The sequence below is a fragment of the Oncorhynchus mykiss genome, chromosome 11, assembly GCF_013265735.2.
Source record: "Oncorhynchus mykiss isolate Arlee chromosome 11, USDA_OmykA_1.1, whole genome shotgun sequence".
In the NCBI taxonomy this organism is placed as follows: Eukaryota; Metazoa; Chordata; class Actinopteri; order Salmoniformes; family Salmonidae; genus Oncorhynchus; species Oncorhynchus mykiss.
The window spans coordinates 46,559,125-46,586,884 of NC_048575.1; the positions used below are offsets into that span (position 1 = coordinate 46,559,125).

General features: G+C 42.9%; 1 protein-coding gene across 1 annotated transcript; it reads right to left on the minus strand.

The window, feature by feature from the left end:
- Positions 1 to 4,456: 4,456 nt before the first annotated feature.
- On the minus strand, positions 4,457 to 27,611 carry LOC110535765 (transient receptor potential cation channel subfamily V member 4). The gene is made up of 16 exons (XM_036935560.1): positions 27,517 to 27,611; positions 25,436 to 25,896; positions 23,281 to 23,465; positions 21,265 to 21,417; positions 19,850 to 19,990; positions 9,155 to 9,453; positions 8,801 to 8,980; positions 8,372 to 8,530; positions 8,076 to 8,168; positions 7,620 to 7,693; positions 7,000 to 7,165; positions 6,825 to 6,891; positions 6,407 to 6,717; positions 5,998 to 6,125; positions 5,768 to 5,898; positions 4,457 to 5,630 (listed from the first exon to the last, which is right to left on the minus strand). Exons 1-16 carry the CDS (start codon positions 27,523 to 27,525, stop codon positions 5,512 to 5,514), a joined length of 2,676 nt encoding a protein of 891 aa, XP_036791455.1. The 5' UTR covers positions 27,526 to 27,611; the 3' UTR covers positions 4,457 to 5,511.
- Positions 27,612 to 27,760: the final 149 nt, after the last annotated feature.

The following is a 27,760-nucleotide window of genomic DNA, read 5'->3' on the forward strand; positions in this document are numbered from 1 at the left end:
GACAAATACAATTTCATTTGATTTGACTAGTTTCCCAGTCCCTGCTGCTGAAAAACATCCCCACCACCATGCTTCACTGTAGGGATTGTGCCATGTTTCCTCCAAATGTGATATTTGGCATTCAGGCCAAAATGTTCAAACTTGGTTTCATCAGACCAGAGAATCTTGTTGCTCATGGTCTGAGAGTCTTTAGGTGCCTTTTGGCAAACTCCAAGCGGGCTGTCATGTGCCTTTTGCTGAGGAGTGGCTTCAGTCTGGCCACTCTACCATAAAGGCCTGATTGGTGGAGTGCTGCAGAAATGGTTGTCCTTCTGGATCTCCACAGAGGAACTCTGGAGCTCTGTCAGAGTGACCATCGGGTTCTTGGTCATCTCCCTGACCAAGGCCCTTCTCCCCCGATTGCTCAGTTTTTTTTGGTACCCTTCCCCAGATCTGTGCCTCGACACAATCCTATCTCTGAGCTCTTCCTCCAACCTCATGGCTTGGTTTTTGCTCTGACACGCACTGTCAACTGTGGGACCTTATATAGACAGGTGTGCGACTTTCCAAATCATGTCCAATCAATTGAATTTACCACAGGTGGACTCCAATCAAGTTGTCAAAACATCTCAAGGATGATCAATGGAAATAGGATGCACCTGAGCTCAATTTCTAGTCTCATAGGGGTGGCAGGTTAGCCTAGTGGTTAGCGTGTTGGACGTGTAACCCGAAAGGTTGCAAGTTCAAATCCCCGAGCTGACATGGTAAAAATCTGTCGTTCTGCCCCTGAACAGGCAGTTAAACCACTGTTCCTATGCCGTCATTGAAAACAAGAATTTGTTCTTAACTGACTTGCCTAGTTAAATAAATAAAATAGGAAAGGGTCTGAATACGAATGTAAATAAGTAAATTTGCAAAAATGTAAAAAAAACTGTTTTCGCTATGTCCTCATTGGGTATTGTGTGTAGATTTCAAAAACACAAGTTATTGAATCCATTTTAGAATAGGTCTAACATAACAAAATGTCGAAAAAGTTACAAGTTAGTGTAATAATGTGCACACTAATTAACCAGGTCACTGTTTGCCTGTCCTCATTTTTTTCCTATGACAACCGAGAAATGCAGGGCAGGAGCAACTAGGGAATCATTTGTAATATGAGCACCGAACATCCTGGGATTGAGGATGGACGGAATGAAAGATTTGGGACAAGGGAATCGGGAAATGTGAGCACGCCCAAGTAGTTAAGATTTTACAAGTCATGTAAGTGTACGCCCAGCACTAAAAAGTTGCCACATAGTTAACAATGCATCTTATATGATCATCGTAATGCTTAAATTACATTGCAACTGGAAAACGAGGCCCTGGTCCCTATTCCCAACTCCCCCAATGGCTATATTCATTCAGAAATGTCCCACCCGGGTGAGGTATTTCACAGGTGCATATGAAAAGCTTTTTAGGGAATTACTTCAAAGGAAAGCCTAATTACGTTTGGCAGAATAAAATGTCTGAGGGGCAATGAGTGATTCTGAGATAAACATGTGTCAGCATGGCTCTTATTCTCCTTTCTGTACTCTATAATCTATCTTCCCACTGGGCAAAAACGGTTTGAATCAAAGTTGTTTCCACTAAATCAAAGTGCAAAACTGATTGGATTTGCAAAAAGTCTTAAAGAAAATGTTTTTTTTTTTCCACCAAACTTTTAACCTAAATCCTATGACAAAGTGGAAATGTTGGTTGATTTCACACTGAATTCACTTTATTTGACAACTCAACCAAACGTAAATCAAAACTAGACATTTAACTGACGTCTGTGCCCAGTGGGCTTCAATGGTTTCTGGACTCTACCGTCTATCATCTTTTAATGGTTATGAGGAATGTGGTAAATATGTTAGTTGTGGTTCATTCCATTGATGAAAGACTTACAGTTCCCGTCACTGCCACATTCTGATTTATGATGATCAGTATCTGTGGATAGGTTGTTTTAAAGCTGAGTTGGTTCATGCGTATAAAGTACAGCCAGAATGTCGATATCTTTCATTTACCATTGAGTGTCTTTTTAAAAAACAAAACAAAAGTGAATGTGTGGAAATATCTGACTGATATTCAATTTTGTAAAAGTAATCAACAACCTTAGCAATTGGCTGGGCCAACCTGGTCTAAGAGGGTTTTGTATTATTCTGTATGTAAATTCACACACTCCATTTTGTATAATACGTTACATTTCGTATGGTATGTATTAATTAATAATGACATGTTACGAATTATAATTCTCGGGGATCCTGAGTTTCGCAGCGGTCTAAAGCACTGCATCTCAGTGCTAGAGGTGCCACTACAGACCTGGGTTTGATCCTGGGCTGTGTCACAACCGGCCGTGATTGGGAGTCGCATGGGGCGACGCACAATTGGCCCAACGTCATCTGGATTAGGGCAAGGTTTGGCTGGGGACGTCGGTCATTGTAAATAAGAATTTGTTCTTAACTGACTTGCCTAGTTAAATAACATTTCATTTTATGATTTTGCAAAACATACAATATGTTACAAATTTTCAAAATGTATGATATGTCACGAATTCTGTCTAGGCTAGGGGTTAAGGTTAGGGTTAAGTTTAGGAGTTAGGTTAAAGGGTTCAGGTTAGGTTTAGGGGAAGGGTTAGCTAAAAGGATTACGGTTAGGCTTAGAGGAAGGGTTAGCTAACATGCTAAGTAGTTGCAAAGTAGCTCAAAAGTAGTAAGTAGTTGAAAAGTTGCTATTTCGCTAAAATGCTAATGTTGCCCGTGAAGAGAATCAAATTTGCTAGATGTTCACGTTATATGTCCACCCTTCCACCCCAACCAACCACCCTACTTTCGTTTTTTTGCCTTTAGTAACCATCTGTCTTACGTAACCATACCAAACAAAACATTTTGTACTAATTTGAGTGTCCTGGATTTTACGTACAGAATAATACGAGATGCTCGAGACCAGGGTGACTGGGCAGGACACTTGATCCAAGTTGGATGCTGCCTATATCATAATGTAGACACACTGCAATTAAAGAAAAGCAGCAGTGAGTGAGAAAAGTAAGCATGAGTGGATTGAGCAAGACTGAAGTCCAAATACCATCAGACTCATCAGGCTCTACATCTAAGGGCCTAATTGGCTGGGTGCCAATATTTGGACAAGGTGTGCTGCCAAAGCTGCAGTCCAGGCTACCCATTTCTGATATATTTTCCCGCCACTAATTAGTCTTTTGACCAATCACATCAAGTCTTTTCACATCAGCTCTTAATTCAGATTGGTCATAAAGACTAATTAGTGGGAAAAAAAGATTGAAATTGGGCTGCATGTGTAAACACAGCCTAAGAGGCTGCAGAGAGGAGGGCGGGCCAAGTTGTCAGGTGCTCACACTACTTCGATAAACCTGAAGGATTAGTGGCGTAGTTAAAGTTAGGGCAGAGAAGATTAGCCTTTCCTCTGTGATGTGGCAAGAGATTCCCGGTGTGCTTCAGTAAGGCTGGGAATGTAGGGAGGGTGGGGGAAGTGATGTGAAGGTGAGAGGTGAAGCTCTGGGCCGTATTCACAAAGTTCTATAGGGTCAGATTTCCCTTTTAGACCATAATGAATACGATTATATATCAGCACTCTGAAACTCTTTGTGAATACAGGCCCGGGCATCATGGTTGGAGGGTCGTGCAGCACTTATGCCTACATCGTATCTGAAAAACATGACTGCAGGGGAAGACAAAGGAGCAGGTTTGCTGGATGAAGGGGAAAATCTTGGAGGTGCTTTCAGAGGTAGTGGGGCTTTGACTGATGTATGAGAATGTGTTTAGATTTTTTTTAAAGTAATTGGTCAGGCTCGTATTCATTAGGGAAACACCGTAGCAAAACATTTCCAATGGAAAAAGAGGATTTCTTATTGGACAAGTTCAGGTCAGGTGGTCTTTTTTCTTCCTTTTGGTGCCTAATGAATACAACATTGGTGCTTTTGCGACGTGAGGGCACTGACTATATCAATGAGGAATTTAGACCTCTGCTTCCATCTGCTGGCCAACATAAGGATTGCAGTAGATTGCAGCTTCAGAACAGAAATAAATCATTGACCGTAGCCCAGAGTTTACCAATTTGTGGCCCGCAGCCTAAATTGGTTACATTTTGTAAAAATTAGCATTTTATTTTTTATTGTTGGACATAAAAGACTGTAAAAACACCAGGAAATCAGCTTCAAGTGACTTTAATTTTGGAAAACTGTTCCCAAGTATTCCCCGGACAGTAGATCTTATACAAACGTAAGCAAGGCTTGAAATGATTATTTTAGTCAAATAATATATCTGTTTGGGTAGTCTACAAATGATTTGTAATTATGTTCCGGCCACCCACTCAATAAAATAATCATCCCGCGGCTGAATCTATTCGATGATCCCTGCTGTAGCCTATACAATATAATAGTATATAATGTGATTTTTTTTTTCTTCAGAAAAGGCAAAAAGACCAGGAGTTAACGTTGTCGCAAAATTTATTAGGAATTGTATCAAATAAAATAAAAACATGTCCATTATGAATCAAAAGGCCTCAACAAAACATGATGGAAAAACAGCTTACATCTTCAAAACCATTCTCTGGGTGATGTTGGAGCAGTAGCAAATGTTTCAGTTTTAATTGAAGGCCTATTTTCATGTTGGTGTAACACCCAAAGCTTAAAAAATCCACATAAATACTGTTAGGGCAAATATATCTTCCTCTCAACAAATCAATTCAGTGTTTGTTATGATCAAAGCAATCCTATCCAAGCATGAATAATAAAATTAGGACCCTGTGCGTCGGACTATCAACAGGACTAAACTGATGGAAATGAAAAACGGTGGGCCATATAAAGCTAGCTTTAGTTTTTTGTCATTTAGTACATAGCTACATACATACAGTACATATTGTGCTTGAACATCCCATTCCAAAATGGTTTGTTTGAACTTTAATCAGTTCCTCTCAGCTCTTTTTCCAGATGCTAAAAACAACAAGGATACGCGTAAGAATATAATAAATATTTTGGCCTTCTTGAACTCCCTGAGCAAGTTTTCCTAAATACAGAGGTACAATATGCGTTCATCAGCAGTCTCCCAATAGATCACATCGACATACGTCTCATCTATGATCGACTCTTGAAAACACACATTTGGATATGTTGAAAGTTGAAGCCGGGGCATTCTGTCAGGTAACAGCTTCCCGAGGGTCCTTCCTCCCGGGTTAAAACCATCAAGGTAGAGGATACTTATAAATCAGGAGGTATGACCACCATTCACAACTAGTTGAATAAAAAAGCATTTGATAAACAAGTGGATGGTTTCCTTTGACCCAACACTACATTCCTATATTTTCTAAATCCTTTCTATTGTCAGATAATACTTTGTACAGATCTTTGGTTATAATCTCATGCCGACAGAGTTTTGTGCAAAGTGGCAAACTTTGTGGCCCAACTCTTCTTTGTCAGTCTGAGTACCTCCGATCTGCAGGGTGTTCTTAAGGACCCGGGCTCCTGGAGGCCCCCAGAGCTGGGCTCTAGCCCTCTGCAAAGGGTCTGTGTCTGGGGGTCAGTGGCTCCATCTCCAGTACTAGGTCTCGTGGTCGTGGCCCTTTATTCTGCTCCACAACCCGTGGCACCACCGTGGACCAGCGATCTACATGGGTTGGGGAAAGAAAGTAAAATGTTGGCTGATGTGATTTGGCTTGCCCTTATACGCGGTGTATTTGCCTTGGTGAACTGTACGTATGCATCAGCGCATTTTGTTTAGAGAACGCAGTCAAAGAGTCTCACCTCTCCTTAGGCCACGGACGGTTTGATGCACTGTACCAGGGCATTGCTGGGTCTCTGTTATGTTCTTGCCCGGGTCTTCGTTGATTATGGCCAGGTTCTGATTCCAGTGGCACCAGTTGACCTCGTCCACCCTGAAATGACCACAGAAGATGTTTGCCTTTGACTTACCAATCAGACACGTTTCTCTGACGCAGAGAGGGGTGAGAGTTCAGTGAAATTAGCATGTGTACCTGAAGCACCAGCGGCGGTCAGGGGTACCGTCCCAGTTCTTCCCCACTGTCACCATCTCCCCGGACCGGAAGGACTTCCGCAGACACACAGGGAAGGAGCGCTCGATGTCCAGGATTGTCGTAGCCCACTGTTGTTGAAGCATAACGTCAACCAACATGCAGTAATGTTTTTCATACCATACTAATGTGACCGAGAACTAGAGGATGCACTGTGCATAAGGCCATCACCAGGGGTTCCCAGGGTCATATTTACTAGGCACCAAACGTAAGAAAAATGACTGAAACAGGAGGGACTTCCAATAATAAATGTTTATTTTTGTTTTCCGTGACATTTGCTGCGTTGTGCTTTCATGAATAGTGTTTACTGCATAGGGAACCTAGCTGTCCATCAGCTGTTCTCCTCACTCACCTGCAGCTTCCAGATCTTCTTGCTCTCCTTGGACACCTGGCTCACTGTCTCTCCCATCAGAGCGATCAACATGTTGAGCAGCAGCACGAAGGTGAGGATGATGTAGGTGACCAGCAGGATGAGGAAGACAGCTGGGTACTGGGCGCTGCTGACCATGTCCAGATCACCCATTCCGATGGTCAGCTTGAACAGGTCCAGCAGGAAGTTGCTGAAGGTGTCCGTGTCCCGGCACTGGGGGTAGGTGGGGCAGCCGCCTTCCTCCGGACACACCTCGTCAGGCCCGGGGCACACCGCCAGGAGGGACACCAGAGCTGGGGGGTGACATGGGAAACAGGAGGAGATGATAAGGTAGCGTTCTCCTCTGTTTCAACTGGCCGACCGACTGCTGACAAGAAGTGCGCAGTAGGGAACACTGTACCTGACGAGTATCCAATCATGAAGAGCACGTAGACCAGCAGAAACCGGAACAGGTCTTTGAAGAGAATCTGAGTGCCAAGGAAGAAGGATAAATTGTGATCAGGTGTCTAGTGTCCAATTAGTCCATTTGGATTTCAAATTCAATGTGATGAATGAAAGAGTGAAGGAGTCGATACCTTCTGTATCATGATGCTGTAGGTGCCAGTGAGCTTCAGGCCTCTAGTGAAGTATAAAGTGTTCATCCAGCCCAGGACCAGCGCAAACACCATCACAGACAGATAGGCCTCGATACCCGACAGGTAGAGGGCCGCAGTCACTATCACCAGCAAAGAGTAGATGAAGCTAGAGATACAGGAGACTTGTCCAGTAAGAAACCCGTTTTCATTTTCCGATTCAAAATGTTTGGCAACAGTGTACCCTAATGGCCCTTGTGTTCAGATTCCAGGAAACAGCAATAATCCTTATCCTTTCCTACGTGTTAGACACAGAGAACATTCCCAGTACACAGGAATGCCATTCGGGATTTAACGGACATCATGTTGGCTCTCGCAGATGCAGCACTAATGATGCAAACAAAACACCCTTCGGAGCGGCGCTCAACATCCTCCGCTCTTTGTTGGGATCGTGAGTTTAATTAAAGAAGATGTAAACTAGAAAACGTGCCAGGAAAAGGGGGGCTTTAATGTGGAATTAAACCGAAGACTCAATTAAGAGAGGATGATAAATTAGCCTCGGGTACAAGTCAGAGGGTGTTACAAAGGAGCTGAAGGTTAAGGAGGGGGAGCTGGAGTCTTACTAGAGCAGTTGAAAGGAGCCGTCGACAAATAGGGAGTTCACCCCGGGGCATTTCTTCAGGAAGAGGTCCTTAATCTACAAAGAGGGGACAGGGAGAGAGAGATTTTGAGAGAGAGAGAGAGAGAGAGAGAGAGAGAGGGAGATATTTTGAAAGAGAGAGAGATTTTGAGAGAGATAGAGATTTTGAGAGAGAGAGAGATTTTGAGAGAGAGAGATTTTGAGAGAGAGAGATTTTGAGAAAGAGAGAGAGAGAGAGAGAGAGATTTTGAGAGAGAGAGAGAGATCCATTTACAGGGGCGGTCGAAGATCTCTTATAGTGAAAGTGTGTGTTTGTGTACACATCTTGAGGCCTCTTCAAAAACAAGTTGTTAATTGTAGAGTCAACATTCAAAGCTGTAACTCTGATTGGATGGTTCAACCGGAGAGAAGGTGTAGTGGCTGCAGGCTGCAGACTTACGTTGGTGAGAAAGAAGAAGACTCCGGAGCCCAAGGTGATAACCTCCCCTCCCAGACGCAAATAGTCTGTGGAGGTGGTGTAAGGGTACGGAGGCTGGGCAGGGACAAACAGAGTTAAAGCTTTGCTGATCATGGCACCCATACTGTTTATACAATACACATAATAATAATAATAATAATAATAATAATAATAATAATAATAATAATGCCCCTTGGCAAACACTTTCATCCAAACCGACATTGAATAAGTGCATATATTTGTGGCATTTGTATTTGAGTTGTTGGTCATGTACGTACCGTTCCCTGGGATGGGCGGTAGTAGGCCACCAGGGTGAAGATGATCATGGTCACCAGGTAGGAGACAACGCTGATGTAAAAGGTGACGGCAGCAAACTTCTGCCACTTGGCCCTCAACAGCTCGTTGATGGGCTCCACAGCCAGCATCTCATGGCGATTCTACGGACAGTGCAGGAAAACTCACAATAATGATAGGAAGAGCGTATGGTGTGAAAGAGAAATCATACTCCATCTTTCCTACCATGCTGGCTCTCCCTTTATCTCAGGTAAACAAATCTATTACAGACAAAAAGGCAAAAAATCCACACTTGGCCTCTGTCTGCCCCGTCCCACCTCACAATCTCAGCCACACAACAAAAGACACTGTAGACTTGCGTTCGCTCCCAGAGCTTTAGAGTCAAGGCTTTATCGAAGCAGGCTTTCACGCACCTCGATGCGGCTGTTGTAGACCAGGATCTCCAGTACGGACACCTCCTCTCCACAGGTGTCCAGCGAGGAGAGGTCGTACAGGGAGGAGTACACGGGGCCGTACGCCCAGTCCTTGAACTTCCGTGAGAGGTGACGCGCTTCCTCGTCCTTGATCTCCCTGCGAATGATGTGCTGGAAAACCTGGGAGAAATAATAACAACCAAAGCTGACCTTTAGTGTCCGTTTTACAATGCATGCGATTGTTTCTTCTGTCAATAATATGATACAGAATCCAACAAGGCACCACACGGTTATACAAACTATCCCGTTAAGAGTATGATTCCTCATACACGTGACATACGAGTTGGTTCTCACCCCAATTTTTCCCAGCTTTGCTGCCATCATAAGGGGAGACATGCCATCGTTGTTGAGAATGTCCTCCAGGCTGCATTCTGGGTAGAGTTTGGCACACTTGGTCAGCAGCAGGTCGTACATCTTGGTGAGGAAACGGGTGTTGTCCCGGGTGTTGTCGGCGATGTGCACCAGGCCGTGTAGCACTGTGTTGCCGCGCGAGTCCTGCCGTCGAAGGTCAGCCTTCTTATGGGCGTTCTCGGTCAAGTAGTGCACCATGTTCGGCTGGTTGGTGCACGCTGCCAGCGACAGAGGCAGCTCGCCTGGCCAAAGAGATACAGTCAGACACACACAGCAACAAACACATCAATCAAGGGGATCCCATTTTTACAACGGAAGCAATAGAAAAAGACCCAAAAGTGCAAACCCTGCCCAACTGGCATTCAGGCAGTCTCTTTCCACTCTGGGAAGTGATGTAAATTCATATAGAACAGCAAACCACTTTCAACATGTCTTTGAAGGCTCTTTGCCTGGCTACCCAGACTCCTTACCCAGACTCCTTACTCAGGCCAAACGCTACACCGGGCCTATGGATGTGGCAGACAAAAATATGTAGCGAACAACAGAGCTGGCGGAAGAATTTAGTGTGAGTCATCAGGCTAAGCCTACCTATAAGTGGATCAAAAATTGGATTTAGAAACCTTGCAACGAAAAGGGCACAATTAGTACTACTTGTCTGAGGGAGGGGCCTGTGCATTGAAACCAGTGTGCCAAAAGCAGCTACTGAAAACGAGCCGTTGCCACGGGTAACAGATTACCCTGTCACCTCGCATGGGAAATGCTCTTCTTCATGGATTTGCACGGGTGCTTGCGGAGTGTTGGAGTAAGCGCTAAATCACATTAGCCGTCGCCTCTCTGCCAGGTTTCCTGGTTCCCTTAGCGCAAAGCTCCATAGTGAATGACTTGCACTGTGCCACAGACACGACAGGAGTTTGGAATGATTTGGGAATGATAGTCGCACTTAGTGCCACTGGATATAATCCCTCGTGTGATGGAACGTAAAGCATTAATACAATAACAATGGCAGTAGTGAGTTTCTTGGGGGAAATAATTGCCTACTCAAATCTCCTGTCTTTTGCATGTATCTCCTTTATATCCCTTTCACATTCCTGAGCAGAGCTGTAGGTTTCTGCACTGGCCTGGTAAAGCATTCACCATAGTTGCAAACACAGTGCCAGAAAAGACCATGTCAAAATGAAATATCAGTCAGCACAGTCTAGTTCGGGTCAACAGGAAAGTGTGAAAAGGGTATTAGTTTGTTGAACTTGAGGCTGGAAGGGCTGTTGAGGTGAATGGGATGTAGGCTCGTCTACTCCGTCTACTCTGGAGGATCTTCATTTGTGCCAGTTTGCTACAACAGGAAAATAATCCTGCAACAACAGAAAATGTGAATTGTTATGTGGATTATAATTAATGGCAATTTTTGTATGGGTTGATACATTTTTCGTCAAGGGAAAAACAAGTGTGAAATTTCAAAGTGGAAATTTTTAAACCTCAAATACACTACAAGTTTTACATTTCCAGGAAAGTTCTCCTGCAACAGGGTGATCAATTAAGATCCTACACCTGTAGTGGGATGTTGGGATCAGGGATGAGAGTTGCAGGGATATTCTCCAATTAGCAGAGGGCAATATGGAGTGGCAGGTTTTATTTGGAGGCTCTCTGTCAATGGATCAGCAACCTCGGTGAGGTCAGCAAAACAGAGGCAGCCCGCCCATTTGAAGGGAAGTATGTATGTTGGGGGTTTTTCTGTAGCAAGACACAGACACCTTTCATTAAACTGTTTGGAAATACTTGTTGAACTTGTGACATAATTGTTTTCTTTTCTTTTTTGGAGAAGCCTACTACTAATAATGACATTTCTGATGATGTGACTTCAGACTAGTTTTGGGTGGTTATACGAGTTTATCATTAGCCTGGCGAACTGTTCTGACTGTGTTTTCCCAGCCCAAACCTGCCATGTAAAAAGGGAAGGGTGGGCTCTAATCTCACTTAATTTTACCATCAGTGGTGTAAGGTACTTAAGTAAAAATACTATAAAGTACTACTTGTCATTTTTGGGGGTATCTGTACTTTACTATTTTTTTTTATACATTTGCATGTACATTTACTTTTGATACTTAAGTATATTTAGAACCAAATACTTTTAGACTTTTACTCAAGTAGTATTTTAATGAGTGACTAACTTTTACTTGAGTAACTTTCAATTAAAAGGTATCTATACTTTTATTCAAGTATCACAATTGGGTCATTTTTCCACCGCTGTTTACCATGGCAACTGAGAGCATTTTCCAAAAGTTGCTTAACACTACCTTAGTAGTGTAATAGTACTCCAAGTTATCCAACTGCGCAGCGATGCAGTCTTTGTAGGCCAAACCTCTGGGCATGTAAAATAAAAGGCACACTGAGGTAGCTAGAAAACCACTTTTCAAGTGCACTGCTTTTAGACACACTGACATGACCTCACAGTGTCGGGAACCCAGGCGCCTGTCATGGAAAACTACAGACGTGTCATTAAAAAACCAAGAGGAATAGAATATGACTTTAACAGTATCAAAATACTTCCAAAGTTCAATAATACAATGCTAGGGCATGAATGTTACCATAAATCGAACATGTATGAAGTCTCATCATGTGCTTAACTCTTAAATGTAACTACATGTAATCTAAAATGTAAACTACTGTCACGTTCTGACCTTTATTTCCTTTGTTTTGTATTTATTTAGTATGGTCAGGGCGTGAGTTGGGTGGGCAGTCTATGTTTGTTTTTCTATGTTTTGGGGTATTTCTATGTTTCGGCCTAGTATGGTTCTCAATCAGAGGCAGGTGTCATTAGTTGTCTCTGATTGAGAATCATACTTAGGTAGCCTGGGTTTCACTGTGTGTTTGTGGGTGATTGTTCCTGTCTCTGTGTTTGCACCAGATAGGACTGTTTTAGGTTTTCGCACGTTTGTTGTTTTGTTAGTTTATTCGTGTACAGTTTCTTTATTAAAGTACAATGAATAACAACCACGCTGCATTTTGGTCCGCCTCTACTTCACCTAAGGAAAGCCGTTACAACTACGTGATCCCCGAAAGTAATTATTTATCATGAGAGGACCATAAACAATAACTAGCAACGCTGCATACTCCAAGAAAGGCTAAAACCTCACCTTTCTGGTAAAAAAAAGTTAGAAATTGCTGAGGTGCAGTCACTTTTGAGGACACAAGCTCAAGTAAACAGTGCAAATATGATACAAATATGAAAAGATGAAATATTTTATATGACGTATTTCCTATTCAACAAAACTGTTTGAATAAGGCTTGAAATGATTTTATGCTTTCTAAATATAGTATCATCAAATTATAAAATCACTAACTATAATATTTCACCTTATAACTGTAAAATACACTACCGGTCAAAAGTTTTAGAACACCGACTCATTCAAGGGTTTTCTTCATTTTTACTATTTTCTAAATTGTAGAATAATAGTGAAGACATTAAAAACTATGAAATAACATATATCGAATCATGTAGTAACCAAAAAAGTGTTAAACAAATCTAAATATATTTTATATATGAGATTCTGCAAATAGCCACCCTTTACAACCATTGAATCTATATGTTTTGACCATGACAGTTTACAATCGAAGGTAACAGCAAGTAATATAGTCTCCTCAACTTGTTCAACAGCCACACCAATCATTACAGGATTCAGCTGAGGTCTAGAGCTTAGGGAATTATTTGTAACAAATACAATGCTCTTAGTTTTAGAGATGTTCAGGACCAGTTTATTACAAGCCATCCATTCCAAAACTGACGACAACTCCTTGTTAAGGGTTTCAATGACTTCATTAGCTGTGGTTGCTAACACGTATGTGGTTGAATCATCAGCATACATGGACACACTGGATTGTTTAATGCCAGTGGCATGTCATTGGTAAAAAAATAGAAAAAAGTAGAGGGCCTAGAGAGCTTCCCGGTGGTGCACCACACCCTACATGTTTGACATTAGACAAGCTCCCATTAAAGAAACCCAGATTGCTCTGAATCCACGATATGGCAGAGGTTGAAAAGCAATGAAATATTCACTACCGTTCAAAAGGTTGGGGTCATTTACAAATGTCCTTGTTTTTGAAAGAAAATCACATTTTGTCCATTAAAATATCATCAAATTGATCAGAAATACAGTGTAGACATTGTTAATGTTGTAAATGACTACTGTAGCTGGAAACAGCTGATTTTTTAGGGAATATCTAGGCGTACCCATTATCAGCAACCATCACTCCTGTGTTCCAATGGCACGTTGTGTTAGCTAATCCAAGTTTAGCATTTTAGAAGGCTAATTGATCATTAGAAACCCCTTTTGTGATTATGTTAGCACAGCTGAAAACTGTTGTACTGATTAAAGAAGCAATAAAAAACTGGCCTTCTTTAGACTAGTTGAGTATCTGAGCATCAGCATTTGTGGGTTCAATTACATGCTCAAAATGGCCAGAAACAAAGACCTTTCTTCTGAAACTCGTCAGGCTATTCCTGTTCTGAGTAACGAAGGCTATTCCAGGCGAGAAATTGCCAAGAAACTGAAGATCTCATACAAAGCTGTGTACTACTCCCTTCACAGAACAGCGCAAACTGGCTCTAACCAGAACAGAAATGGGAGTGGGAGGCCCCGGTGCACAACTAAGCAAGAGGACAAGTACATTAGTGTCTAGTTTGAGAAACAGACGACTCACAAGTCCTCAACTGGCAGCTTCATTAAATAATACCCGCAAAACACCGGTCTCAACGTCAACAGTGAAGAGGCAACTCCAGGATGCTGGACTTCTAGGCAGAGTCGCAAAGAAAAAGCCATATCTCAGACTGGCCAAAAAAAAGAAAATATTAAGACGGGCAAAAGAACCCAGACACTGGACAGAGGAACTCTACCTAGAAGTCCAGCATCCCGAAGTCGCCTCTTCACTGTTGACATTGAGACTGGTGTTTTTAATGAAGGTGCCAGTCAGTTTGAAGCTGCCAGTCTGTTAACAGGTGCATGTTTATCATCAATTAGAAAAATACATTTCATAAATTCCTCAAGTGCAGCGTCTGGATGCTCCTTGTTAATCAAATCAGACCAACAAATATTTTTTACATCATCCACATTAGTCACAGCAAAAGAAAATCCAAGATCTCTTATACACTATTCTTGGCCCTTCTTTTGGAACCTTGGTTCTCCTAGATATAGCCACTATATTGTGATCACTGCATCCAATGGGTACGGATACAGCTTTAGTTCAGAGTTGTACAGTATTAGTAAAAAATGTGATCAAAACCTGAATGATCTTGTTCCTGTAGTGTTAGTAAACACACTGGTAGGTTGATTAATAACCGGAACAAGATTACAGGCATTGTTACAGTGAGAAACGTCCTCGAGCGGAGAGCTTGATGAAAACCAGTCAATATTCAGGTCCCCAAGAAAGTAGACCTCTCAACCTGTTAGAGCTCTAGGGGCGCTATTTCATTTTTGGATAAAAAACGTTCCCGTTTTAAGCGCGATATTTTGTCACGAAAAGATGCTCGACTATGCATATTCTTGACAGTTTTGGAAAGAAAACACTCTGAAGTTTCAGAATCTGCAAAGATTTTGTCTGTAAGTGCCCCAGAACTCATTCTACAGGCGAAACCAAGATGATGCATCACCCAGGAATTAGCAGAATTTCTGAAGCTCTGTTTTCCATTCTCTCCTTATATGGCTGTGATTGCGCAACGAATGAGCCTACACTTTCTGTCGTTCGCCCAAGGTCTTAGCAGCATTGTGACGTATTTGTAGGCATATCATTGGAAGATTGACCATAAGAGACTACATTTTCCAAGTGTCCGCCTGGTGTCCTGCGTCGAATTCGGTGCGCAATTGCCAGCTGCTTCTACTTTACCATTTGATTCAGGGGAGAAAGCATGTGTCCAAGAACGATGTATCAATGAAGAGATATGTGAAAAACACCTTGATGATTGATTCTAAACAACGTTTGCCATGTTTTCAGTCGATATTATGGAGTTAATTTGGAAAAAAGTTTGCGTTTTGAGGACTGAATTTATGGATTTTTTTTGGTAGCCAAATGTGATGTATAAAACGGAGCTATTTCTAATACACAAGGAATCTTTTTGGAAAAACTGAGCATCTGCTATCTAACTGAGAGTATCCTCATTGAAAACATCAAAAGTTCTTCAAAGGTAAATGATTTTATTTGAAGGCTTTTATGTTTTTGTTAATGTTGCGTGCTGGATGCTAACGCTAATGCTAACGCTAAATGCTAACGCGAAATGCTAACTCTAGCTAGCTACTTTTACACAAATTATTGTTTTCCTATGGTTGAGAAGCATATTTTGAAAATCTGAGATGACAGTGTTGTTTACAAAAGGCTAAGCTTGAGAGATGGCATATTTATTTCATTTCATTTGCGATTTTCATAAATAGTTAACGTTGTGTTATGCTAATGAGCTTGCTGATAGATTTACACAATCCTGGATACAGGGGTTTTTTCATAGCTAAACGTGACGCAGAAAACGGAGCGATTTGTCCTAAACAAATAATCTTTCAGGAAAAACTGAACATTTGCTATCTGAGAGTCTCCTCATTGAAAACATCTGAAGTTCTTCAAAGGTAAATGATTTTTTTGAATGCTTTTCTGTTTTTTTGTGTAAATGTTGCCAGCTGAATGCTAATGCTAAATGCGACGTTAGCCATCAATACTGTTACACAAATGCTTGTTTTGCAATGGTTGAGAAGCATATTTTGAAAATCTGAGATGACAGTGTTGTTAACAAAAGGCTAAGCTTGAGAGCTAGCATATTTATTTCATTTCATTTGCGATTTTCATGAATAGTTAACGTTGCGTTATGGTAATGAGCTTGAGTCTGTATTCACGAACCCGGATCCGGGATGGGGAGATCAGAAAGGTTAACATCATAAACCCTATCTAGAATTTCATACATATTATTTAGATACTGACTGTTAGCACTTGTTGGCCAACAGCAACACCTCAAAATAATAAGCTTTAGATGACTGTAAAATAGATATACGTTCCCTTCAAGTTCTTGGCTTTTTTCAGAACCGCTACCTTGTCCTTGAACCTCAGGATGTCACACCCTGATCTGTTTCACCTGTCTTGTGCTTGTCTCCACCCCTCTCCAGGTGTCTCCCATTTTTCCCATTATCCCCTGTGCTTTTATACCTGCGTTTCTGATTGCCTGTTGCCAGTTCGTCTTGTCCCGTCATGTCCCACCAGCATGTTGCCATGTTTCCTGTGCTCTAGTTTTTGTTTTTCCTACTCTTCCCCTGACCTTTCTGCCTGTCCTGACCCTGATCCTGCCTGCCGTCCTGTACCTGCTTGACTATGATTTGGAATACGACTCTTTGCCTGTGTCGTGATGTTGGTACCATTAATGCGATGACGATTATTTCATCAAATGAATGAACTATGTTTAATTATTACGATGATTACATTCATCTTGTAACAATGAACTCACACGCAATCTTGAGGCACCACGGAAAAAGTTTGTTTAATGTGTTACCGTTTTCCAGACGTAACTCAAGAATATCAGAGTATATCGTTATCATCTTAGTCATCCATGAATTATTATCACCTCATGTCAGTCTCATTCTGAACGTCGCATTATCCGTTAAATATGCATGAACCCCAGTCTCCATGATGACTCAGCGATACACAAATTGGCCTAGTTATTTACATACTAACTAAATAATCACACAGAATGACATAAACACACACACAGGATCGATTATACGTTGATTACTAACAATGCAATGAAAGGTCCCTGGTAGACTAACCCGATATAACGGCTTGGAAAGAGCGGGAGAAGGAGAGACAAAGGAATTCAACTATCGTACATACAGTTGAATAATACGCTCATCATAAATATGGGTATTTAGCACCTAAACAACCGCTCATTCGGATTTAGAAACGCAATGTACATATTTATGCTTGTATGTCTTTGTCGTCTCTCTCTGTTGAAATCACCCAATCAGTATGTGACGACTAGTTTCAAAGAAAGTCTCTGGTTGTCCACCAGAGGTCACTATGCCCTTAGTAGTAGCTTTCTTTGCTGGAAGTGTTCGTTAGACTGGATACAACACGTTCTGATAAGGAAATGTTCTTTTCTCATCTTTGGTTGAGTTTCCTAGACTACATTACATGCAGAGCTGCATGTCTAGTCTTCGTCTTCGTTGAGTTACCCTTTTCTGGTCTGGTAGAGTCTAACCATTTTACCATCGAACCATAGCTCTACACTTTCTGGTCTAGTAATTTTAAACCATTTGTGACGTCTGGCTTACCGTCTGTACAGTTGTACAACTGAAATGTGTCTTCTGCATTTAACCCAACCCCTCTGAATCAGGGAGGTGTGGCGGGCTGCCATAATCGACATCCATGTCCTCATTGCCCAGGGAACAGTGCCTTGCTCAGGCAGTTCGACAGATTTTTACCTTGTCAGCTCGGGGATTTGTTCCAGCAACCTTTCGGTTACTGGCCCTACGCTCCAACCACTAGGCTACCTGCCACCCCTGGTCTGTATTTAAATTACAACCATTTCCATGTGTATCCACCACTCCACGTTTTCTGGTCTAATGTACATTTTGTTAGGAGTCGTTTTATAAGCACTCTGGAATAAGGGGCGTTCCATCCTTTTGGCATAATGTCTGTGCTCACGTGGGCGTGGTTACTAACTGGGTAAAACTTTACATGAAAAACAATTATCTAATTTAGAAGGATAAAATCACATTTCATCTTCTCACAAATAGTTTCATATTTAATCATATGAGTTTTACAACATTTAGACTACAACAACTCTGTACATTGTGAAAGCTCTTAAAGTTACAATGTTTCTGTTACAACATCTTTAATGATACCACAAAATCACAAATGATATGACATCATCATTGTTTTTCATCCCCACCGACCATTTCCCACATTCTTTATGTTAGGAATATTGTTTAATTATCCCCTTTTGGATATTGAAGTTCTTTGGGCAAGAATCTCTTTATACCACTCAAACATTCCATTCGTGGATACTGAGAGGCAGAGGGAGAGAGTTAGAAACCATTTACAACTGGTCGTTAAGTCATAAAACCGACCCCCCCCCCCTTCCTCTCTGGCGGGAGAGAAAGAGAGAGGGGGGGGGCTCTCTTTGATCCTCACCCAGGAGTGAAAGTCATGACACTATCCTTGACCTACCGATTGCCTGCCATCCTGTACCTGCCGGACTCGGATTTGGACTACGACCCTTTGCCTGCCTTGACTTACCTTTTGCCTGCCCCTTGTACTATAATAAACTCTGAGACTTGTACTATCCACCTTGACAACTATCAGCCTGGGCCTGTTACCTGGGCCGGTGTTGGGTTCTCCAGTCCTGTGGGCGCATTCTAACTCTATCTTCATGTGCTCCGTCTTCAGTTTCTCCGAGATAATTTTCCTCACTATGTCCTCAAACTCCGTCCAGATCTCATGTGGAGATTCTGCAATTCCATCTACAACAATGATGTTCCATTTTGATTGTCCCTCGAGATAATCTGATTTCTCTGGCATTGTTATCATGGATTCACATATAGAACGGATGTCCTCTCTCAATGATTTATAGATTTTTGCCATCTTGCCGTTTTCCTGTTTAAACTCATCTAGCTGACCCTGTGAGAACTGCAAACTGCAAACTTCTTCAGGTCCTGGACTTCTCTGCTCCATTATTCTATTAGTTGACTGCCCCAGTATTTGAACACAATACTTGAAGCTATTTTCTTGTTGTTGTAACAACTGCTTGTAGAACTCTTTTTGTTTGTTTAAAAGATCCTTCACCTGTGATCGAGAGACACCACTGTCCTCAACGGTACTCCCACCAGATTTGGTCTTTGTCATGGTAACAACGTAGGCTATGCTGCTACTCCCTGCAATTCCAGGCAGGGCAGGTCACAGGGAAGATAGAAACAGCACCAAAATAGGGATCTAGACAACCACAAGACCAGGATAATCCGCGGTCTCAGCCACAAGGGAAAACCACGTTGTGGGCTGCGTTCAAGTTCTCAAGGAAACCCCTCTAGCTTGATCGGCAGCTAACAGTGGCAGCTAGGTTAACTGCTACGCCAAGCAGCTCATCATCAGACCCTTGGTCGTCAGGATCCCTGGACAGATAGCAGCGGTCCCAGCAACTGACGCCAACCGCGTCGCGGGATCCAAAATCAAAAAGGTACAGTAGCTAGCTAATAACCAAGCTTTTCCAATCAAACACTTTTTCAGCCACATTGTCAGTGGCTTTGACGTGGGGTTCAGCCAGGAGTTGGCCAGTTGGAAGAGAGAATGAAATGGTAGGCGAGACATCTCAGCTTCAAATTGTTTTTGATTTCACATCCCAAGTCACACAGGCACAAAAAACATACTACTGTGTTCGTGGGATGATTTATATGCAAAAATGTTAGTCGGAAGCGGTACCAGCACCTCGCAGGTCCCCTAAACAGGGGACTTTAAATCTAAGAGGTTTTAAACTATACTCCTACACTTAATGTACTGCCACTTTAAGCCCCTGCTGACTGAAGACTTAACAATATTGAAAATATTGAATCTCAAATCTGAATCTTGCGGTTTCTGTAGACAGAAGAATGGATCAGATCTGATCCTAACGTTATGGTGTCTTACCAAAGTAGAAGTAGCCCCCCTCGTCCCTGGGTTGGAAGAAGCGTCCGCGGGCCTGGGCGTGAACATCTGCCCCTTTCTCCACCAGCAGCTCCACGTACTGCTTACAGCGCCTCTCAATGGCGATGTGGAGCGCCGTCTGGCCTGTCAAACCACACAACAGTCAGTCAACACATTGGGTAAAGGGACAAGTGGTTAAATTGGGATTCTTAGATCATTCATATATTCTCTATTCCAGCCTTGCCTGAGAGGGACTGAACTCTACAGTCGATTTATTACATTGTTTGGAGTCTCACTGCCACCTTCAGCAGTGAGGAAAGGTGCATTGACTAGAGGTCTCGGACAAAGACGCAAAAATGACTGGGTCGAAGGTCAACCGCTTTCTTCTCCTATCCACATTTCAACAATGGTATTGTTGAAACTAAGGCGATACCACATTCACTAAGTCCCTGTATCTCATCAATAAATGTGTTTTACTTTTTATGCTCAACAAAGGTGGCTTGGTTCTGCTGCAGTGTCAAATCTGTGAACAGTCATGGCACACAGGCATACAGACATAAACACATTCCTTCTTGCTTGTATGTTCATTAAAGGGGACCTGTACCAACAGTAAGTAGACCATATGGCTGCCATGGGCTCCTCAGCAATCACCATATGTCTACTACTTCATTACTGTGTGGAGGTGGACTATGGTTGTGTTTGAAATGGCATCCTATTCCCTATATAGTGCACTACCTTTGACCAGAGCCCTATGGAAAAAAGTGCACTACATAGGGAGTCATTTCAGACACACGGAATGTGAGATATCCTGGCAAAAGTGTGAAATCCCATTCTAACAGCAAATCTTGAAGTGGCTGACATAGTGTGTGATGAGTGAAGTGTTTTTTAGACAAGGAGTTCATTGTGCTTAGACCTAAGACAGTGGATGGAAGAAATAGGTGTGCTGCACTGCGGTTTCCAAGCTGTAAAGGCAAATCTTGTAGGTGTAACAGCCACATCATCCAGCCTTCCTCTGGAAATAGAAGCCCCATAGAGCAGCCCAGTGTTGGCCCGGAGACTAGGATGTGTGGTCTCTTTGTGCAGAAGGGGCAGTGGAGGACTCGTTGTAGGTAAGTGCGTCTCTATTAAGCCTGCCTTCGTGGAAGTAGTACTGGGCTACGTGTGCATAGTTGGCACTACATTTCAGGTAGGTACTTTTATCTGTGATAATATCAAATTATTGACACAGTCCAAGTTTGAAACAATCTACTTCAATCCTAGTCAAATGACTGGTTAATACAGGGTCGTGTTCATTCGGGCACACAATTAATAATTATAAAGGTTCACAACAGAAACCAAAAGTGAGCATTTCAGTCAATGTGGTACCTATTGAACAGGACCATGGTGTTTTTAGGGGCTAAAATGTGAAGAGAGTTTACCTCTGTAGTAGACGTCTCTGAAGGGCGTGTTGATGAACTCATGGAGGTTGACTGTCTGCTCTGCGATGTCCATCAGCATAGGAATGGTGTCATTCTGGCCACTGTACAGGTTCAGAAGGGCTTTGGGCAGGCATGTCTTGCCTGTAGAAGGTTCTGGGAGAAAATAAAACCAAATTGATGAGGGGAGGGGTACTCCGAAACGACATGTACATGTATAGTTCTGGACATAAAAAAAATGACTTTTAAAATATCCTTTGAGGCAGCAAGGTACATTGTTCATGTGACAAACGGTCTTGCAACCACGGCGACACCAAGTGTCAAGTTCATAAGCAATCACCAAATAAACGATGTAATGAAATGCATTTCTGAAATATACCCTGCACCTCTCTGATTCAGAGGGGTGGGGTTAAATGCGGAAGACACATTTCAGTTGAATGCATTCAGTTGTACAACTGACTAGGTATCCACTTTCCCCAGACGGAGCAGGACCCTCCATTTTGAAGCAAATTCTTTTTCACTGTGCTGCAGTACAGGTTGGTTGAAAAAGTAAAAACTGGTGATAAATCGTTAGTGATAAAATAAGAAAGGAAAGGGAAGCAAGCAAGACATTTCACTAAACATGAAAATGCCTAAAAAACAGGAGAAACAACAGCCAAACTAAATGTGGTGGTCAAGTAAGTTGTCTGCTTCTATTGTTTACTTTTAGTCTGAGTTTTTCATGTAGTCTGTCAAGCCACTTGAGTCATTTTCTTCCCTGAAGGAGACAGTTTGCTGTGATTTCTCTCTGCTCTCTGTTATAAAGCACACACACATACACACACAAACTGGCAACAGGATGCTGTCCTTGGACCCACCTTTGACAGGACAAAATCTCTGACATCCCAGTAGATTCTTTCTCATTACTCTATGGCAGGGGTGTCAGTTATTCAATGGAGGGCCTAGTGTTTGCAGGTTTTGTGGTTTTCAATTAAGGCCTAGACAACCAGTTAAGAGGAGTTCTTTACTAATTAGTGACCTTAATTCATCAATCGAGTACAAGGAAGGAGTGAAAACCCAGACACTCGTCGCTAAGTGGAATGAGTGCTCTATGGAGCCAAGAACAACGGGGAAAGAGAGGACGGTGGAAAAATTAGAATTCAGAGACAGATAACCAAGTCACAGGACAAAAAGGTCTGTTTAGACATCGATACCTATTATCAATACATAAAGTCATGACAAAACTCCAGGATGACACATTAACTGAAGGTGTTAGTCACAGGGCTAAGTGGACTAAAAAGTAAGGCTTCTCCTTTAGTAAGGCAACTGTAACAGATGTGAGATGTTTTGTTGCTTCATGACACCCAATTGGTAGTTACAGTCTTGTCCCATCGCTGCAACTTCCGTACGGACTCGGGAGGTGGCGAAGGTCGAGAGCCATGCGTCCTCTGAAAAACACAACCCTGCCAAGCCGCACTGCATCTTGACACAGTGCTCGCTTAACCCTGAAGCCAGGAAACACTGTACAACTGGCGACCGGAGTCAGCGTGCATGCACCCAACCCACCACAAGGACTCGCTAGAGCGCGATGGAACAAGGACATTCTGGCCGGCCAAACCCTCCCCTAACAACGCTGACCTCTGTGCCACTCGGGAGGCCAGATGTGGCATGTTTGAGATAAAGTTCTGATGCTATCTTAGTCGTACCCCTTAAGCCCCACCCCTTGGGGCGGCAGGTAGCCTAGTGGTTAGAGCGTTGGGCCAATAACCGAAAGGTTGCTAGATCGAATCCCAGAGCTGACAAGGTAAAAATCTGTTGTTCTGCCCAAGAACAAGGCAGTTAACCCACTGTTCCTACGCCGTCATTGTAAATAAAAGTTTGTTCTTAACTGAATTGCCTAGTTAAATAAAATCTAATTCAACAAACACACACTTTCTTTCTTTTCCTCCGACCTTTCTGCGTTTGGCTGTGAAAGCTGAGACAAGAGATATTTGGCACCACAGGGCTCCACCCACCACACCACCAATGGGGTCGTCTCACCTTTGAACTCCTCGTCGGTGAGCCTTTTTTCGTGACCCTGTAGGTACTCCAGCAGGCCGGAGAGGGCCTCTGGGTCGGCCCGTGACACACCATCGAAGAGCAGCACGCGGTTAAACACCTTCAACACCTTGGGTGGGTCCAAGCCCGGAGGGTCCAGACTTTCATTGCAGGACGTCTCAGTCTTACTATGTAGGGACATACATATACTCACATACACTGAGTGTACATTAGGAACACCTGTATTTCCATGACATAACCAGGTGAGTACAGGTGAAAGCTATGACGTCACTTGTTAAATCCACTTCAATCCGTATAGATAAAGGGGAGGAGACAGGTTAAAGAAGGATTTTTAAGCCTTGAGACAATTGAGACGTGGATTGTGTATGTGTGCCATTCAGAAGGTGAATAGGCTAGCGAAAATCTTTAAGTGCCTTTGAACGGGGTATGATAGTAGGTGCCAGGCGCACCGGTTTGAGTGTGTCAAGAACTGCAACTGTGTTTTTCACACTCAACAGTTTCACTGAGTGTACAAAACAGTAGGCACATCTTCCTAATATTGAGTTGCTCTGCCTTTTGCCTTCAGAATAGCCTCAATTCGTCGGGGCATGGACTCTACAGTACAAGGTGTTGAAAGCGTTCCACAGGGATGCTAGCCCACGTTGACAGTTGTGTCAAGTTGGCTGGACGTTCTTTGGGCGGTGGACCATTCTTGATAGAGTCCATGCCCCGACGAATTGAGGCTGTTCTGAGGGCAAAAGGAGGAGCGCCTCAGTATTAGGAAGGTGTTCCTAATGTTTTGTACACTCAGTGTATAACACATACTCTAAGTGTTTATAGACATCATTGGTAGGGACACAGAAATCCCTCAGTGTTACATTACTGATCCGAAATGAAAGATGGCGGCTGTTTACTGGATGATTTTTTAAATGGTGATCTCTGGCGTCTATAGGCCTACAGGTGGTGGGACTAAACAGTGGGGGGTCAAGAATGGCAGTTGGGCCACCACTTTATTTAAAGCCAACAGTAAAATAATGCTTTATCACTTGTTATAAGCATATATGAGCCTTTTTAAATATCTTATTATGAGGCTTTTATGCTTTGTCTCTCTAGCAAATGTTCAATACACTCAAAATGGCTGGTATTTAGTCAGGATCATAAAAATATATGATATGGGGGTCATATATGCTTATGACAAGTCTAACAATGCATTATAACTTCATCACAATTCATCATACCTGTGGACTATATAAAGCGTTACCAGTGGTTCTAGCCTAGAAAAAAAGTTGAAAGTTAAACCATATAAAGTGAACCGGTGTCCAAATTCTACTACTGAACTACTCAATAAATAGACCTCACTGTGAAACAGGTAGCCAGGAACAAGCTCCAGCCTAAATATTACCTCAACGGCTGCGAGGAGGGAAACAACAACACACTCTCTGTTAGATGACTGAATGTCCCTCTGACTAGCCCTTCTGTTTACGAAGTTCCACATGAGAGGGACACACCTCTGTGACTAAACAGTGGCAGCTGAAGGAGTTTCTATATTTTTGCAATGAGCCATTTTTTCCAAGCCAAGCCTCTGATTAATAATGAAAACTGCAATGTATTGTAAAATAGAATATTAATACAACTCTCAGCTCAGAAACCAAGCCAATTTGATCAACATTTTTAGGGGAAATCTCTTATATGGTAGAAATATATAGCCACAATCATAGAGGCAGTTTTTGTGTATCTATAAACCAGATCATCTCTTACGGGAATTTGTCCTTTATATTATATGGTGAGGTGTTAAACATGTCGAACAACCTTCGGTTCCAAGTACAAACCCTATGGTGTGGTCTGTGTAACAGAGATAGTTAGGTGAATCACAATTGTGTGATAAACAACCTTGCCTGACACCTGAAGACTTGCGTTCACTCTCCAAGCCGATGCCTAGGCTTTAAGCTCAGGGGGTTAACACAGTCTTGTGGCATGCAGGAGAAACCGAGTTCGAACCCAGTCGGTCACATTTACACCCCAGAAGTGATTGACTATGCTGCTTCTAACTCCACATGTTGTTCAACAATCTACGCCTCTGCATGCCTCTGCTCCTAGACTCCTGAAAGCCACCATAACGAATGATAGTGTCTACTTCAAAACCGAGGGCCCTCCTCACCCTCGCGGGAGCTTCTTCCTGCGTGGCTTCTTGTTGTTGGTGTGCCTGTAGGTACCATAGTCAAAGAGAGAGTCCATGGGGGCTTTCTTGGGGCCGGGCGCCACGGGTGACTCGTAGATGGTCGACTCCAACATGTCCATGGGGTTAGAGATGCCCTTCTTAAAGGCACCGTGGAACTTCATGCGGAGGTTTTGTCGGCCGTCCCCTGGCTGCAGCTGTCCTGGCCGGTCGATGTCCGGAGCCGGGTCCTGAGGTGACTGGGAGCCCTCCTCACTCTCAAACAGGTCGGCCAGTGCCGACAGATCAGGACAGGTACCATCAGCATCAGGTTGTCCCTCGCCACTTCCTCCTCCCTCCCCTGAGCCCGAGGACAGGGCAGCCTTGTTCGCAGCCGAGGGAGGCGTGTCCGTCTCTGTCATGGCGATGCGGCACCTTCTCAGTAGAGTGGCAGGGGAGCGGTTCTAAAAAACACCATAGCAAAATACACAGGTTATAATTCCATCTGGGTCATAGGTCAAAGGCACGGGAGAGAAACTTAGCAGTCCAATCATAAACCTTGTATTTGGTCTCACTCAACTGTGAATGACCTGGGTCGTGTTCATTTGGGCACACAAGCAGAAAATAGTTTTGCCACAGAAAACGAATAAAAAGTTTCCTGTTTCAGTCTGTTTTCTGTGCTTAATGAACAGGACCCTGAACAAGTATCACTGATTGCACGACAAACAGTTACTTGAATAGAATGAGCCTTTGGGTGATTGGACTGTGTATTTCAAGAAAGAAAATGTATGTCTAAAAGTGATTCTCCTGTATGTAGCCTTGATCCTGAAGTAGCCAGGGCTAAAATGGTACCCTATTTCCTTTCTAGTGCACTACGGGGGTAATACCCTATGGGCCCTGGTCAAATGTAGTGCACTGCAACCCAGATGTGTGTGGGCAGAGCTCTGGCATCCTGCTCATCTTGTGGGCCACGTTGATGGCACAGAATGTCCACCAGTCAGCCATTTGCAGCCGCTGGCAGCCTGGGAACATCATCTGTAAATATTGAGCAATGCATTGCCTGACCATTACTGGCCCAAGATCAGTGCATGGTAGTGGTGCCCAGATTTTTCCATTTGGGGTCGGAGAACAGAGTGGGATGCCTCTGAATTTCCAACCAGTTTACTGACCAGACGGAGAACACAACAGAGGATGACTTCAAATACACTTTTCCCATGACTGAGTATTTTCTCCAAAGCATTTTCTCTTCTTTCCAACAGACACTGGGAGACAAATTCACCTTTCAGCAGGACAATAACCTAAAAGGCCAAATCTACACTGGATTTGCTTACCGAGACCACAATATTTCTGAGTGGCCTAGTTTTTACTTAAATCATCTTGAAAAAGTATGGCAAGACATGAAAATGTTTTTAAAAATGTTAGCAATGATCAACAACCAACTTGACAGAGCTTGAAGAATTTAAATAAGCATAATGGGCAAATATTGTATAATCCAGGTGTGCAAATATCTCAAGAGACGTACCCAAAAAGACTCCCAGCTGTAATCGCTGCCAAAGGTGATTCTACCATATATTGTCTCCGGGGGTTGAATACTTATCTAATCAAGATATATTAGTGTTGGTCGTTGCCGATCTACACAAGATGTTAAACAACAACATCTGGAAAAAGTAAAGCGGTGTGAATACTTCCTGAAGTCACTGTACACAAGTAACCCATTACTTACCCATTACTTACATTATAGTAACGCTATGTAATTTGTGTCTCCCTTTCTTTTGCCGATGCTAACCTGACTAAAACAGAGAGGGAACTACCTGGTTCAAGTAAGGAAAAAAAAACAATTTTGTGCTGCAAAACATGTATCTAATGGCCACGGCCCAGAAGCCTTTTCAAGTGGGGAAACATGCAACCGCCACCTGACAAATTCTGAATGGCTACACAGCTAAATGGTGCATTTTCTACTCGGGGATGACAGAAACAGAAAGCTGGTAAAGACCTATGACCCCTGCGAGTGGAAAGGGCAAATCCCACGTGTGTTCCCCTGGGGTCCTGGGTTCTATTCAGATGGTCCCTTAATCCCTCCGTACCTCATTCATCCCTTATGTCACGCTGAGGTGCTGAGTTCTTCTTCAGGGGAAACTGGAAGTGACGGGGGGGGGGGGGGGGGGGGGGGGTCCTGTTTAAGCAAAAAACAAAAACATTTGTATTTATTAACAGCATTAATACAGACTGGTCGACTGGCAGGAGAGCTTGATAAACTGATGAAAGAGAAGGGTGTCAGAGTAAGTAGAGGTTAGTCCACAGTCACTCCATGGGAAGCTCCATTTGTCA